Source organism: Eufriesea mexicana, unplaced genomic scaffold, assembly GCF_001483705.2.
Source record: "Eufriesea mexicana isolate 0111107269 unplaced genomic scaffold, ASM148370v2 scaffold17534, whole genome shotgun sequence".
NCBI classification, from domain to species: domain Eukaryota; kingdom Metazoa; phylum Arthropoda; class Insecta; order Hymenoptera; family Apidae; genus Eufriesea; species Eufriesea mexicana.
In genome coordinates, this window is record NW_016924912.1 from 30,699 (window position 1) to 45,135 (window position 14,437).

The window sequence follows — 14,437 nt, forward strand, 5'->3', positions numbered from 1 at the left end:
GGAGACGAGGCAGGGAAATGGAGAGGAAAGAATGGAACGAATCGAGGCGGCTGAGAGGAGGAGGAGGAGGAGGAGGAGGGGGAGGAGGAGGAGGAGCAAGGAGGAGCAAGAGGAAAATGAAAGGAAAAAGATTAATCGTCGAGAGAAAATAACGACTCTCTTATCTTTTACGGATTACATTGTCTACATCACCTGATATCGTCGACTCCATCTAACTTATCTACGTCGGGGATTTCACCAACGACAGCAGACTCGTCCGTCATTTCTTTCGGCAAAGTTTTTCGTCCTTTCTGACTTTTTTGCCTTTTCCGCGACGTATCCCTGGACTGTGCCATCACCGTGGTCGTTGCCGCCTTCTAAATTCATCGAGATCGGACAGAATGGCGAATCTGTCGATTCGAGGTTTTTCGTTTCGAAAACGCCCGCGGCGTTTGCGAGTCAACACGTTTTCCCAGACAGTGAGTCTGGGAAAGTAGAGTGTCGCGAGTGTCGAATTGTAGCGAATTGTGTAGCGAATTGACTAACTCGAATCGCGTTACGTCGCTACGCCGTTGACGTCCAGACGAATCGGATACGATCGTCGCCGATCTCGGTCTATACGGTACAACGAAATAACCTGCCATTCTCGCCATCTTTCCAGCTAGAACATACGACAGTATTCTATTAGATATCGCCAAACGAAATTCCGAAATACCTTTATAATAATAAAAATTCCTTTACCAACGACAAAACGCGACGCGGTGCATCGATGGGTTTTATTCGTCGCCTTGGCGTGCTACGCCTTTCTTCCACCGCATCTTCTTCGCCTTCTTCTTCGTCTTCTTCCTCCAATTCGTACTCCTCGTACAAAGTCTCGGAATTGTCGGAAAAAGGATGCGCGTCTTCCTCTATTCGTTCGCTCTTCGTCGGCTCTTTGTTACTCGATTTCCTGTGAATCAACAATTTCTATTTTATCTATCCTTACCGACTATTTTCTTTTTTCATCCCTTTGTATTTTTCGTACGAACGAAATCGTATCGAGCCACGATAACAGACAAATAACGATAACGAACAATAGATACGAATAAAGCTTTTTCGTTGAGCCGAATACCTTCTCGTAATATTCGTTTGCTCGAAATCCGAGTTTGAACCAATCAACGATGCTGCTTCGTTTCGTGGAGAAATCGACGACATCGATGCCTTTTAATGATTTCTGTCTCGTGGAATTTTAACGTTCCTTGTAAAAGGAATACAATAGACGGAAAGACACATAAGCATTAGAAAAGCAAATGACCAGCAAAAAAAGAAAAAGAAGAAAAATAAGAAAAGAAAGAAAAAAAAAGAAAAAAAAAGAAAAAAAAAGAAAAGGAAGAAAGGAAAATCGAAGGGAAAGGTGTGCAAGTAAGTTTTAATAAACATTTTTATCGTAAATTAGCACCTCGAGAAGTACGTGTAAACACCATATACGCCGTATATAAACGATAGAACTGACAAAATCGACCACGATGTTCAAATGTTTGTATCCGTGACATAATAAATATTCGCTTACGGGCTGTGTACAGAGTCCCGAAACGCGTAGTTTCGGTTTCGTACAGCGACGAATAATAAATGAATGCATATGCAAAGCTTTACTCTTTGAACCGGAATGAATTAAAGATGCATTAACCTAACCTGTTAATTCCACAGTCATTTCCTAATGTTTTCCGCTACACTGCGGATCTATTCGTTGGTTAGTCGTTCGATGAATCGATTCATCGAACGATCGGCGCGTAGAGAGCTTAAACGAGAGAAATTACGAGAAAGTGTGGAGAGGAAACGGATCGGAACAGAGCGGCAACGAAGGTTAAAAAGGAAGTAACGAAGGATACGAGTTACACTATGTCCGTAAGTTGTTTTCGAGCGAAAAAAAGAAAAGGAAAAGAAAAGAAAAAGAAAAGAAAAAGAAACGAGATATAGGTTGGTTTGGGCGAGATAATAGTTGGTGATACCTTTATTTCAGGTACGCGGCAATGCGAATACAAGGTCTAAAGAATGCGCATCGATAGCCGCATTTTACGCTGGCCGAAATATCTTCGTGACTGGTGCCACAGGCTTCATGGGGAAAGTGTTGCTCGAGAAACTTTTGAGATCTTGTCCCGACGTTGGAGAGATATTTATCTTAATGAGACCGAAAAGGGGACTGTCCATCGACGATAGATTGAGAAAAATGCTCAAGTTGCCGGTCAGTAGAAAAAGATATTCGATCGTATATCCATGCTTTTCTGCGTGCGTTTTTGGTAATTCTCGCGTTTGCAGTTGTTCGACAAATTGCGCGAAGAAAATCCGTCCAGCTTGGAAAAGTTGATCCCGATTCTCGGTGACACTAGCGTCGAGGGCTTAGGTATAGCATCGATCGAAAGACACGTCATCATCGAACGAGTTTCCATCATTTTTCACGTCGCGGCGAATGTTCGATTCGACGAATATCTAAAAACAGATATGTTCTCAAATGTTCGCTCGACCAGAGACGTTTGCATTCTCGCAGGGAGCATGAAGAAATTGGTGGTAAGCAGAATTCTTTATTCTTAACACGCACGGTTTACGCGAAGGAACGAGCTTTTCAAGTTGTTTCCGTATCCAGGCATTGGTCCACGTTAGTACCGCATACGCTCATGTCGACAAGCCGGTGATCGACGAGGTTTTGTACCCTCCGTTGACCGACTGGAGAAAAGCTTTACGTATGATAGAAACTGTGGACGACGAAACTGTGCGAATACTTACGCAAAAGTGAGTGACTTTGTACACTATCGGCCTATCCCCGGTTTCCTCTATCTATCGTATCCTCGCATCTTCGTTTAATCGATCGATCATTTCTCACCGCAGGTACGTGGGATCGATGCCAAACACGTATACTTTCACCAAGCGTCTGGCGGAGCAAGTGATAAACGACTACTCGAAAGATTTGCCCTGTGTAATCTTTCGGCCAACGATAGGTATAGCGCGATATTTAGCCAGTCACGAGGCGCGATACCAAGGACTTTGGCAAGACGAAGAGTTTATTAAATAAATCCGTTTACCGTTTACAGTGATATCGTCGTTTCGGGAACCCGTGCCCGGCTGGCTGGACAACTTCAATGGACCTGTAGCGATGATGGTCGGTGGTGGAAAGGGAATATTACGAATAGTCCATTTGCAACCGAACCTTGCCGCTGATTACATCCCTGTCGACGTAGCTATTAACATTATGATTACAACCGCGTGGAAACGAGGATTACAAACGTACAACGACTAGAGTACAATGCAAACGAACCAATCACCTTTCCACCTACCCTTCTTAATGCGTTGAAAAAATGCTTTCAGGATTACCAAGGATCCAAGCGTTCACGTGTACAACGGTAGCTCCTACGCCATTCACCGTATGACCAATCGGGATTTGATCGTAATGGGATTTAAAATGAACGAAGAGATACCGATCGAAGGAAGCATCTGGTACCCCCGAATCATTATAACGACTAACCGCATTTTTCATTACGTAATGACGTTGTTGGTTCACGCATTGCCAGCGTTGATCATAGACAAAGCCCTCGAAGCGATGGGTCGTCGACCGATGTAAGTATACCCACGAAATTCCTCTTTTCTCCTTTCATTTTCCGTTCTCCATTTACAACTATTTTCCATTATCTCAAAACTTCTTTCTCCTTTCGACAAGGTTGATGAAAATTCAAAAAACGATCTACTCCAGCTCGATACGCTTGTATTACTTTTTACACAACGAATGGATTTTCCACAATGACAACATGTTAAAGAGTTTAACGGACATTCCGCCGGCAGAGAAAGAAATCTTCAGTTATGATTTTTCAGGCATAAACAAAGAAGAATATTTTCGGTGAGTAAATGCATACACGATAAACAATTACCGACGAAACGCTTCTTTCCTCTCGTTATTCCATCTACGCTTCCCAATATAATTCACCCTTTTCTTCGATTAGGAACTGTTTGATCGGAGCTAAACTCTATCTCCTGAACGAGGACTTTACTCGCTTGAATGAAGCCAAGCAGCATTACAACAGGTAACGTTCCAAACCGCCGATATAATTTATTCGTTGCCGATACACGTCAATCGACGGTTGTCTCGTCGACTGTACCATCCCGTTCTGGTTCTCGTTCTGGTTCTCGTTCTCGTTCTCGTTCTCGTTCCCCTTCTATCCAACTACCTATATCTCGAAAAATTCCGCTTCCAAGGTAAACGTTTGATCAATCGCCATTCGAACTTACATACGGCCGGTGTTGGTATGGCGTATGGCTTGTGATACAAGCAGGTGTAACCAAAACGTTCACCAACAACGGTTTAAAGACGCGCCAGGTTTAATGGTGGGAGAAACGGGAAACCCCGTTCGAATAGCGTCGTCACTCGGGCTGCCGCCACGCGTCGTCCATTTACATCGTTTTTCTCGCTTCTCATATTTTCCTCGCCTTTCGTATCTTAACGACGCGTTATCGATCTTACCTCGCTCGTTTCCCTAATTTCCCAATTTTCCCAATTTTACAAATTTTACATCAAACAACATTCCAAACGATCGAATATTTTCTAGGATGAAGTGGATCGATCGAATATTCCATACCTGTTTCATCTTACTGTTAATCTGGACATTTGGAAAAGTAATATTTTTCGCACCTGTTTGAGTATGATCATCCCTTTCTCGTTTAATCGTCTCCTGCTGCGGATCTAACTACTTTCTCGAAGATAATAATGAAACTTTATTTCACTTGAATTGACAAAGAGATGGAATTGAAGAAATAAAAAAGAAAAACGGGAGTAAAAGAAAGATCAGGAGCAAGAGGGAATGGAAGAGGAAGAAGAAGAGGAAGAGGAAGAGGAAGAGGAAGAGGAAGAGGAAGAGGAAGAGGAAAGAGAAGAGGTAGATGAGACGAGGTAGAAAATAAGCGGGAGATCCGATAGAAAGAGACGAAACAACGTAATCGACGGTATAGAAAATATCCAATGATTTATGATTATCGTGATATTATCGTCCGGACGATGAGACCAAGGATAATTTCACACTTGCGCATAAAATAAATCGGAAAATCTGTCTAATCTTTTTCATGCAAAATTTAGTTCCTTTTACGCCGCAACTCCACAGCCTCTCAAACAATCGAGACACTACGCGCTACTCGCGATAAACTTGAAATATAAAAAGTCAAGCAATATCGAAACACGAATCGCTTTCAACAAAGTTTCCCGTTTTTATCGAGCTTTTGCTAAGAACACGATCTCTGATACCACCTGATACCTTAATTCTCCTTTCTCGTTGCTTTCGCGTTGCTACCACGTTGCTGCCGTCGTTCCACTCACTCTCGTATCTTCCTGCTCACTCTTATCCTCTGTAACACGCTTGTGTATAAAACGAACCGAGAGAGAGGAGCAGAACGAATGTTGCGAGCGGACCGGAATTTCTTGTAGTTTCAGTATAAAGGTATTCGATCGTGGAGCACGTTCGAAACCGCGATGGCTTCGTTTTACGCATCGTCTTTGACGGCTAGTAACGCATAATATGGATCGGCGAAGAAACTTTCCTCTCTGTCTATCTCTCTTCCTCTGTACCATACTCGTTTCCCTGACAACTCCTTTTTATTTTTTTATTTTTTTTCTTTTGTGATTAGATTTTACGCGGTTATGACTAGTCGTAATATCCTTGCGTAAACCAACCAACGTGCATGCATACGCATCATATGCAAATGGTTGAAACAACGTCATCGATAGTTGCGCATGCGTCTCCGCTATCGCGAGGCAGAAGCGTGACCAGTCGGCCGGTCGGACCAACCGAAGCAAGGCATACAGATTTCCTCGCACGATTAATCGTTGCAACGAATTCACTGCGTCGAATCGTGTACGAAAAGTGAAACCGCTTCTACCATCCAACATCGAGCGAACCGACACTGTGTTGTTTTTAGATAGGTAGGTAAGGTGGTAGCTATTCGTGAATCGGTGAATCGTAAAACGGCATGCTCGCTTTTGTTCGTAGACCAGCAACAGGGCTAACAACATCGTTAAGTAAAAGATTGCGAAACGTATGCGTACATCGCGTAAATAGGACCTTTTTATTCCACTCGTTTCGGAAAGACACCGAACAGTGACGCACGAGTCGTACTTTTCCGTCTCATAAACAGCGATCGACTGCCAACAGCTGTTGCCGTTTTTATTTTTTTCTTCCATGTATTATATTCTCATTTTTCTCCCATATAACGCGAATTAAGAAGAGGAACCGAGTAATCGAGTATAGTGGATCGTCTAATCTGTTGCAAATCGATCGATCGATCGATAGCGCCTAAATCCATATATATTACGTATTTACGCGAATTTCTTTGCTTTCGTTTTCTCTTTCGTCTTTGCTTTCGTCTTTGCTTTCGTCTTCGTATTCGTAATCGCGGTTAATCGTCGACGGAATTACCCTATGCGATTTCATTTTTTCCCTTTTTCTTTTGCAAAACTTTCAAAAGATTCCTGAACGATACGTCAAGAATAAATTACAATTTAACGGTTAAAAAGATATTCTACGAATAATTCTAACTTATTAGAATTTTGAGATAATAAGAAAGGTTACGAACTGACGCGTTAATAATACAACGGTAAGTTTCACATTACCGTTGTAATGTGTAATTTCGCATTGTTCTTTCATAGTCTCCATTACCATTATTCGCCTCTTTTATTTTCTACACCTTTTCTACTATTTATTGTTCTACTTTTCTACTATCAGTTGGATACTTTATTGGCACTATGCCAATATCGAAACTATGTACCGTACGTTTTTACTTTAACGCGAACGTTTTTACTTCTTAGAGTGTACGAATCGTAACTACATTGAAATCTATTTGCAGGTAAAAGATAAGTTCGCAGCGCGGTGGTTTTCCACGCGTTAGCAAGAAGAAGCTGGAAGAAAAAATTTGCCAAATATGCGAAATATCCGTGCAATGTCCGTACCTCAAAGACAAGATACCATGTCGCGATCTACCAGTTTTCGCTTGTCGAACAATATCGAAGACGTGATCGAAAAATTTGAGTGTCTTCAGCTTCTACAGGGTCACAGTGCAGGAAATCGACGTTTCGATATAATCGATCAATCGAAAGAAGTACGCGATCTAACCGATCTCGATCGACTCGATGCTTATCGTAAAAAACTCGGCGAATATAACTCGAGTTGTCAAATATTCAACAACAATGTCGAGCTCAACCAAGATCAAGACCAAGATCGAGATCGAGATCGAGACCGAGACCGAGACCGAGACCGAGACCGAGACCGAGACCGAGATCAAGACCAAGACGATCTCATTGAACGAGGACCAATTAAATCGCACTTTTCGCAAACACGCAATCAACCGTATCGAACAAGCGTTGTCCAACAGTTGCGGCACTCGGAAAAGAACGATGCTTTTATAATCGATTACGATCAAACTGTGGAACAAATTCTGCGTGACAAAGAGTGCCGCGAAAAATTGAATCCTTGTCTCGATCAGTTGGAAAAAAGTTTGGAGAGGATAAACTGCAGCTATAATGGTAACAGTAAGAATGAAAATACGTGGCAAGCGAGCAATTTAAGGAGAGATGTACGTACGTTTGATTCTTCGATCCAATACCTTACTTAACTAAGCAAATTACTCAACTATTTCTAACGACCATTCATGCTTCTTTCAGTTTTCTTCAACTCCTACGAACGTCGAAAATATTTTAAGCGACGACTTGTTAAAAAAGGTATCAAGCGGAGCTTTTCAAGCGGCTCAGCACGTGACAGAGAAAAATTTCCTTCGTTCGTGGGGAAGGACAGAAGATTGCTTCGATTCCTCTTTCGGCAATGATAATACAACGTCCTTCAGTTCCGAGAGTCACGAATTCAATTCCCCTCGCTCGGCTAACTCCAATTATATGACCATTCGTGCACAATTTTCGGAAAGGTCGGAAGAAAATTTCAATCACAGCCCAGTTGGCTCTCCTCGGGTAAAGAATATAAAAGAATTTTCCTCGACGTACGTTGGCTCGTTTAACACGTTTCCGTATAATTTGTTGTACTCGTACATTGCAAATTCTTAGGTCACCGTCGCACCGATTTATAGGCCGCCGCAGACATCCTGTTCCTCCAGCTGCTCGTCTTCGTCTTCGAATCAATCGTACGGTGACACGCCTAGTCCGAATAGTTGGTATCAGACGGCAGTCGGTTCTCAAAGCGAAGAAGGTTTCTCTACCTGGTTTTCATGTCACGATCACGAGACTATCTCGAGCAACGTGCAGGATAACATTGAAAATAACGAAACGTGGTCGAAAATAATGGAAGAACTAGTAAGTAATTTAGAAGGAGAAAAGACCAAAGTTGGAGTAACGGATACGCAGCAAGATTCCCTGAAAGCGGTAAACACCACGAATTCGTGTACTTTTCAAACCAATAATTCTCAACAGACAAACCAATTTCGATACTCGTCATCGTATTCGATACAAGATAGTAATATCCTCGAGAAAGAGCCGCAAAGTATTGAAACGACAAATCTGATCTCGATCGATTACGACGCACCTTTGCTTTCCAATTATCCAAAGGATGATAACGCATACAGTAATATCGGTCAACGTTCGTCGGAAAATATAAACGACCAGTGCGATCTTTCGTTGATATTTCATTCGATCGCTGATCCTTCGCCAACTTTAGACACGCTCGTTATTTCCACCGATTTAAACTTTCACGATATTCAAACGAAGAAGCTATCAACGGATTACAAAGATGACTGTCACATACCCAAAATGGTTGCTTCGTTCGAGACTTGGCCTCGGCAACCTTGGTGAGTTGCTCCTCGATGATTTTTGCGAAAATTTATCCATCGTCCGACGTACGCGCATAATCGTTAACCACGAGTTTTTCTTCTACCGTTACAGCAATTCCGATCGAAATATATTACCCTGGTCATCGTTGAATCTACCATCTGTAAAGGCGAGCGATAGATTAAAAGAAAAATTGAATCCGAAAGAAGTGAAAAAAGCTATGATTAGCCTGCTGAAACGATCGACGAAAGAGCTCGCCAAGCGAGATAAAGATGGAGACACGTAAAGTATTTTCTTTTACCAATTAATCCATCTTAAGTTCGCCGACTTAGATTTAATCGTTTCTTTTATTTCTTCCCGATAGGACGTTGATGTGCCTGGTTGCCAATCCTAACGAACTTACGCAGAAAATGGCCTATTTGGTACCGCTCGTAGAACGTCTCAGCACAATTACCGGAGCACTAACCATTATAAATAATCGCGGTGAAGATGCACTTTATTTGGCGGCATTGAATTGTCCCCAATTTCCCTTCGTTACAGGGTATTTAGCCGCAACTATGTTACAGAAAGAGATCGACATTACCCAACGATTATATCATACTCGGGTATGATTTTTCTCTTTTTTCCTCCTTTCACCTTCCACTCTCCACTTCTCTATACACGTATCATTCTATGGGTTTTTTCCTCGATTAATCTCTAGGAACGCTATTCGTAAAAAGATCGTATTATTTTCACAGGGTGATACACTGATACATTCAATCGCGGCGCAAGGTGATTCTCATAAAGAAATTCTAAGCGAATTATTAGCTTTAAAAACGACCCAAGGAAACAGGTTGTTCGATCTGTCGAAACGTAACTACGATGGTTAGTAGGGAAGTTCCTCTTCCGTTCCGCATAATTTTACCTATCTAAATCTGAACAAACACTCGATCTTACCGCTTTATGTTTGTTGCTTTTCTCTTTTCATAGGTAGAACAGCTCTTCACGTTGCGATCGAATCGCATGAACCGTTTACAAAAGGAATCACATCGTTAGAAACCGTTAAATTACTATTGAAATACGGAGCTGATCCTAAGATCAAAGAAACAAAATGCGGCGATAATGCGTTACATATGGCGGTTTCCTCGGATTGCGATCCTGTTCTCGTCAAGGTATCAAGATATATATTCAGTGATAGGCATTCATATTAATTTTACTTCCTATCTCTCGCTAGTTCTAATTCATTTTTATTATACGCAAATACTTATTCGATAGCTGTTACTGAATAATTGTGCTTCCGATTTGGTAAACGCCATCAACTACAATCACGATACAGCGTTACACATGGCTGCAGCTATATCGGCCAACATATCTGCGGAAAGACAAACGGAAGTCTGCTGCTTACTGGTTCACGCCGGAGGGCATACAAATTTACCGAATTGTGAAGGGAAACTACCACTAGATCTCGTTACGCCCGATAAGAAGCAAGCAATCGGAAATATTCTTTTGCAATGAATCGTTTTGGATAGCATCGAAACGTCGTATATCATTTCTTTTGTATTTTCTTTGTTTCTTTCCCTCCCCCCCCTCTCTCTCTCTCTCTCTCTCTCTCTCTTTCTCTCTCTTTCTCTCCCCGTCCCTCTGCCCCTCGTGTATCGTAATGACGCATGTATGAATCATGATGATACTACCTCATACCGTCCCATATCACCGTACATTCTTATCTATTGTTTATGTATATTCTAAAACCGATTCTTAATTCTTTCGGGCTTTTCTTATTGCGTTTTAATTCTGATAATCTTTGCTACAGCATTTTTTGCGGAATCTACAAGATGCGGATAGGATTTAGACATACATATGGATTAGGGTGTACGAATATGTACGAAGCTATGGTGTAATTGTACGTGTACAATGGAAATATTGCATTCTCTTCGAAGATATTTATAAATATCTATCTCTGCCTAGTCCATATAGTCGGGCAAAGTCGTGTAAAACTAGAAACGTATTACGAAGAATAACTTTACGCATTTGTCACGTAATTCGTTTAACGGAAATGAAAAATAAAACAAAAACGTAAAGTGAAGATGATGTATTGAACATTTAACGAAACTTCTAGCGTATTCGCGATATCTTATTCCATTGCAAATTTAAACCACGTGACAACACGAATAGGGGTACTTAGATACGCGGGATGCGATTATATTTTTATAAATGGACGATTTGTGTCGCCGAGTTGAGTTGTTCCATGCATGTTACCCTATCCTAAGGTTAGCAGATGAAACGATGGAATTACCCATCTGTCATTCAATATGAAAGCGGCACGAAACAAGTGTCCATCTTAATCCGGACGATTAACCTTTCGCGAGTTTTCATTCGATACTCGACCTCTGTGACAATAGCACGTTACTCTTTTCTCTGTTGCTACAATGTGACGAGTTTGCTTTTTTGTATATTTTATTCTTCTTACTCCGTTGTAAACAACAGATTTTGTGAAAATCAAAAGAAGAGAAACCTGTTCCAGTGAATAAGTGAAAGAGCAAGAGGGAGAGAGAGAGAGAGAGAGAGAGAGAGAGAGAGAGAGAGAGAGAGAGAGAGAGGAGGCAAAGGAAAAGCCAAGTACCGTAAACAATATTTAAACAATTTTTAATTATCTCCGATTATTAAATGACACAACAAAAATTCAGTCCAATTTACGAGCATATCGTAAAACATTCCTCCACGGGATATACATTAGGAACTAGGAACGAGGTTTACGCAGAATTCCTGATGCGAATTTGAAAAGAGCGAAAATGAAACCTATACTGATAGTAATAAATTGTGCACTGTTGCTACTAACAAGTGCAAGTAATATTAGTGAACAATGTAAAATTCAAATGACAACGATCAGGTGTCATTGTACCGGAAACGAGGTAAATCTTGGAATTATACAATCTCGTATTGTACCGTGATTAAACAAAGCATGAATAACCCGTAAAAACATGCGCGGTAAAATACGTTTTCTTTTTTACAGGAATTTTTACTGCCAGAAGGATACAACTATGAAAATGTGACAAGTATACAAATTGCATCTTGTACAATTGCAAATCTGCATTTTTCTAGTTTACCAGAAGCGAGTCAAATTACAGAAATAATTGTACAAAATATCAGCGAACGTTTGATTTTCGAGTTATTTTTAACATCGAAAAGAATGAAGCGGCTCAAATTATCGAAAATTCGGCGAATACCATTAATTACTCACGACACGTTCATCAAGTTGAACAGTATTGAAACGCTACGAATCGAGGATACACGAATCGATAATTTCGAAGAACTATTCACCGACATAGCAGTAACTAATTTTTTCATGATCAATGTTACCATCGAACGAATCAATGAGCTAAGTTTCTTGGAAAAGGGACAAACTCTGTACATTAAAAACAGTGAATTTCAAAATGTTACTGGTTCATTGAATTTCGCTTATTTTTCAACAGTAGAGATTTTCCACTCCAAGTTTCACTTACAGAAACCGGGTTACATATTGATCGAAGGTAATGTCGTATACATCGAAAATTGTGTTTTTTCAAATTCGAGCACAAACGTAGTTGCCGCAAAAAGCATTAGAATAAATGATACTTGTGCAGATGGGAAAAGTTCTATGAGACTGTCATCGAATAACATTAAAAGTGTAAACAATCGATCGCCTACTGAAATCATTTATACCAGGAATAGAAATGAATCGGAATATTTTTTCAATCGAAATAACACAGTGTGTATCGCTGGAAACTGCAAATGTCCGAAAAACAGCAGTCAAAGTACGCAGTTGATAAGTTTATTTCTCGCGTTTGCCTTTCAATTTTTCTTCCCAATAGCCATTCTGTTATCTACGTTTTCTTAATTCAGATAAGAATCTTTCTGATGCTTCTTCGCTCTTTAACTTTCCAAACCACTATATCGTGCGCACTAATAAGAACTTCTAATCATTATATAAAATGTGTTTTCTTTTAAAGAAAGAGCAATCTCTCTTCAAATATGCAATTCTCTATTCGCGTGATTTTAATCACTTATTTCATGATCCCCAAATTTCTATTTACCTCTCAAGTTCTCTACATTGCTTATTTATACTTTACACATTATCATTCATTGTTAACGTGTTAACGTGTGTGTTGATTTTTCTTACATTGCAATACATGCAATACTTGTATAACTTGTTTGTTCAAAGAAATAAGATATAAATTAAACAAACAAATCGAACGACATACTCGCTTGTATTTACCACTTTGTAAGATCCATGCAATGTATCAATCGTTGATAAGTGACATTGTTTCCTAGCCTTTGTACGATTTTCAACTTACAAGGAGAGTGCAGAGTAATAAAACTTCAATCGTAAATATTTCAAAAACTATTGAGTAGTGCCGGCTATAATGATATATATTCTTGAACTGCATGTGAGACTTGCACTCTCCTTGTTAGAGTATGTATCTTTGCTTGTAGCTTCTTTAACATTGCATAGTAGATCTAAGAATAATAAATAACTTAGTTTGTACTATGTTTGTACTTGCATTTGATTTTTTATCTTAACTATCTTTACTAGTGAAAGGATTAATATGAAAAATATATATATAATGTGATGTACAATGTATGATATTCAATAAAAATTTTCTTCAAGATTGTATCTTCTTATCCATAGTTAGTGATACTACAGGACAAATCAAATTCAATCAAGTATGACCACTGATTCAATGATCATACAGATTCATATTTATGAATTAAAAGTATGGATAACGTAGATTTGACGTATCCTTTTTTGCGTACATACAAATTGAATTTCAACACGCAAAGCAACTTTCACCTATGCTAGTCATACCAAATTATAACAGACAAACAGGAAGTGTATAACTGTTATGTACTGACTCTATTATCAGAGTAAAAAGAGAAAAAAGGAAAAGACACGTGTAACGAGAAAAGAAAGTAAAGTTCTATTCAGTAATAAACAGTCATCATGCCAGATATAATACAGATCTAACTTCTCATGAGTATATGTATCGTGTAACTTTAATCATACAAGTACAACCATAACCAATCAATCATAAAAACAGAAATCAGTTATTTCGTAATGTCTCAAATGAGTACTATTCCCCTAGTTGTGCTCCCAACAATTTAAAATAAAAAATCTTTCTTCATAAAAAAATATGTTATAACAAATCTACTGAAATATTTACTAATGACAATTTACAATCATATATTTCTGTTATGCTTAATAAAAATAATTAACATTATTTTTCAAAGGAGCAGAGACGATTACTTTAATGTAATCTATGAAAGATGCGTGTAAATTAAAGTTTAATTAAAATCGTTAAAGTATTAAGTTAAAATGTACCCGAAATGAAGATAAGCAGAAGCATGAGACAACTTCATGCTTCGTCATCGTCGACCAATCGGTCCACGCTCAACACGTGTTGTCCAATCTCGACACTCTCACACTCTTTACGTTCTTTACACGACACAAAGGTAATACCAACATTGAGTGAACGATACTTGCGGAAACAATCGACAGTCTGTAGAAAAGACTAATACGAACGCCCCCATACTTTTACTGTTCAAAATAAGAGCCAATAGAGGTTCGTTTCATAAGCTCTGGTGACGTACTAAGGTCACAGTTTGGTCGATTGTGTATATGCAATTACTCAGGTCGACTTTTAATACCTTGATTGAACGCCGAAA

General features: G+C 39.6%; 4 protein-coding genes across 5 annotated transcripts in view; 3 read left to right on the forward strand and 1 right to left on the reverse strand.

Moving 5' to 3' along the window:
- LOC108554180 (axonemal 84 kDa protein) overlaps positions 1-14,258 on the reverse strand; it is a 20,713-nt gene extending 6,455 nt beyond the window's left edge. Inside the window, 3 exon segments of the mRNA XM_017909369.1 lie at positions 193-640; positions 721-928; positions 14,094-14,258. Of these exon segments, the coding sequence (XP_017764858.1) occupies positions 193-335 (143 nt within the window). The 5' untranslated portion in view covers positions 336-640; positions 721-928; positions 14,094-14,258.
- On the forward strand, positions 1,666-4,769 carry LOC108554177 (fatty acyl-CoA reductase 1). The gene is made up of 10 exons (XM_017909367.1): positions 1,666-1,863; positions 1,979-2,200; positions 2,275-2,523; positions 2,600-2,745; positions 2,842-2,951; positions 3,045-3,237; positions 3,319-3,567; positions 3,668-3,844; positions 3,948-4,028; positions 4,551-4,769. Exons 1-10 carry the CDS (start codon positions 1,858-1,860, stop codon positions 4,639-4,641), a joined length of 1,524 nt encoding a protein of 507 aa, XP_017764856.1. The 5' UTR covers positions 1,666-1,857; the 3' UTR covers positions 4,642-4,769.
- On the forward strand, positions 5,679-10,500 carry LOC108554175 (histone-lysine N-methyltransferase set1). 2 transcript variants are annotated; one of them, XM_017909363.1, is made up of 10 exons: positions 5,679-5,914; positions 6,835-7,560; positions 7,649-7,948; positions 8,042-8,287; positions 8,405-8,778; positions 8,873-9,040; positions 9,123-9,363; positions 9,496-9,622; positions 9,728-9,909; positions 10,013-10,500. In XM_017909363.1, exons 2-10 carry the CDS (start codon positions 6,910-6,912, stop codon positions 10,250-10,252), a joined length of 2,529 nt encoding a protein of 842 aa, XP_017764852.1. In that variant the 5' UTR covers positions 5,679-5,914; positions 6,835-6,909; the 3' UTR covers positions 10,253-10,500. The 2 variants fall into 2 exon arrangements, with proteins under 2 accessions (XP_017764852.1, XP_017764851.1); XM_017909362.1 differs by having other exon boundaries at positions 5,680-5,914; positions 8,042-8,778.
- On the forward strand, positions 10,495-12,782 carry LOC108554179 (uncharacterized). Its single transcript, XM_017909368.1, has 2 exons — positions 10,495-11,646; positions 11,748-12,782. The coding sequence occupies exons 1-2, from the start codon at positions 11,527-11,529 to the stop codon at positions 12,609-12,611; spliced, it is 984 nt and encodes a 327-aa protein (XP_017764857.1). The 5' UTR covers positions 10,495-11,526; the 3' UTR covers positions 12,612-12,782.
- Positions 14,259-14,437: the final 179 nt, after the last annotated feature.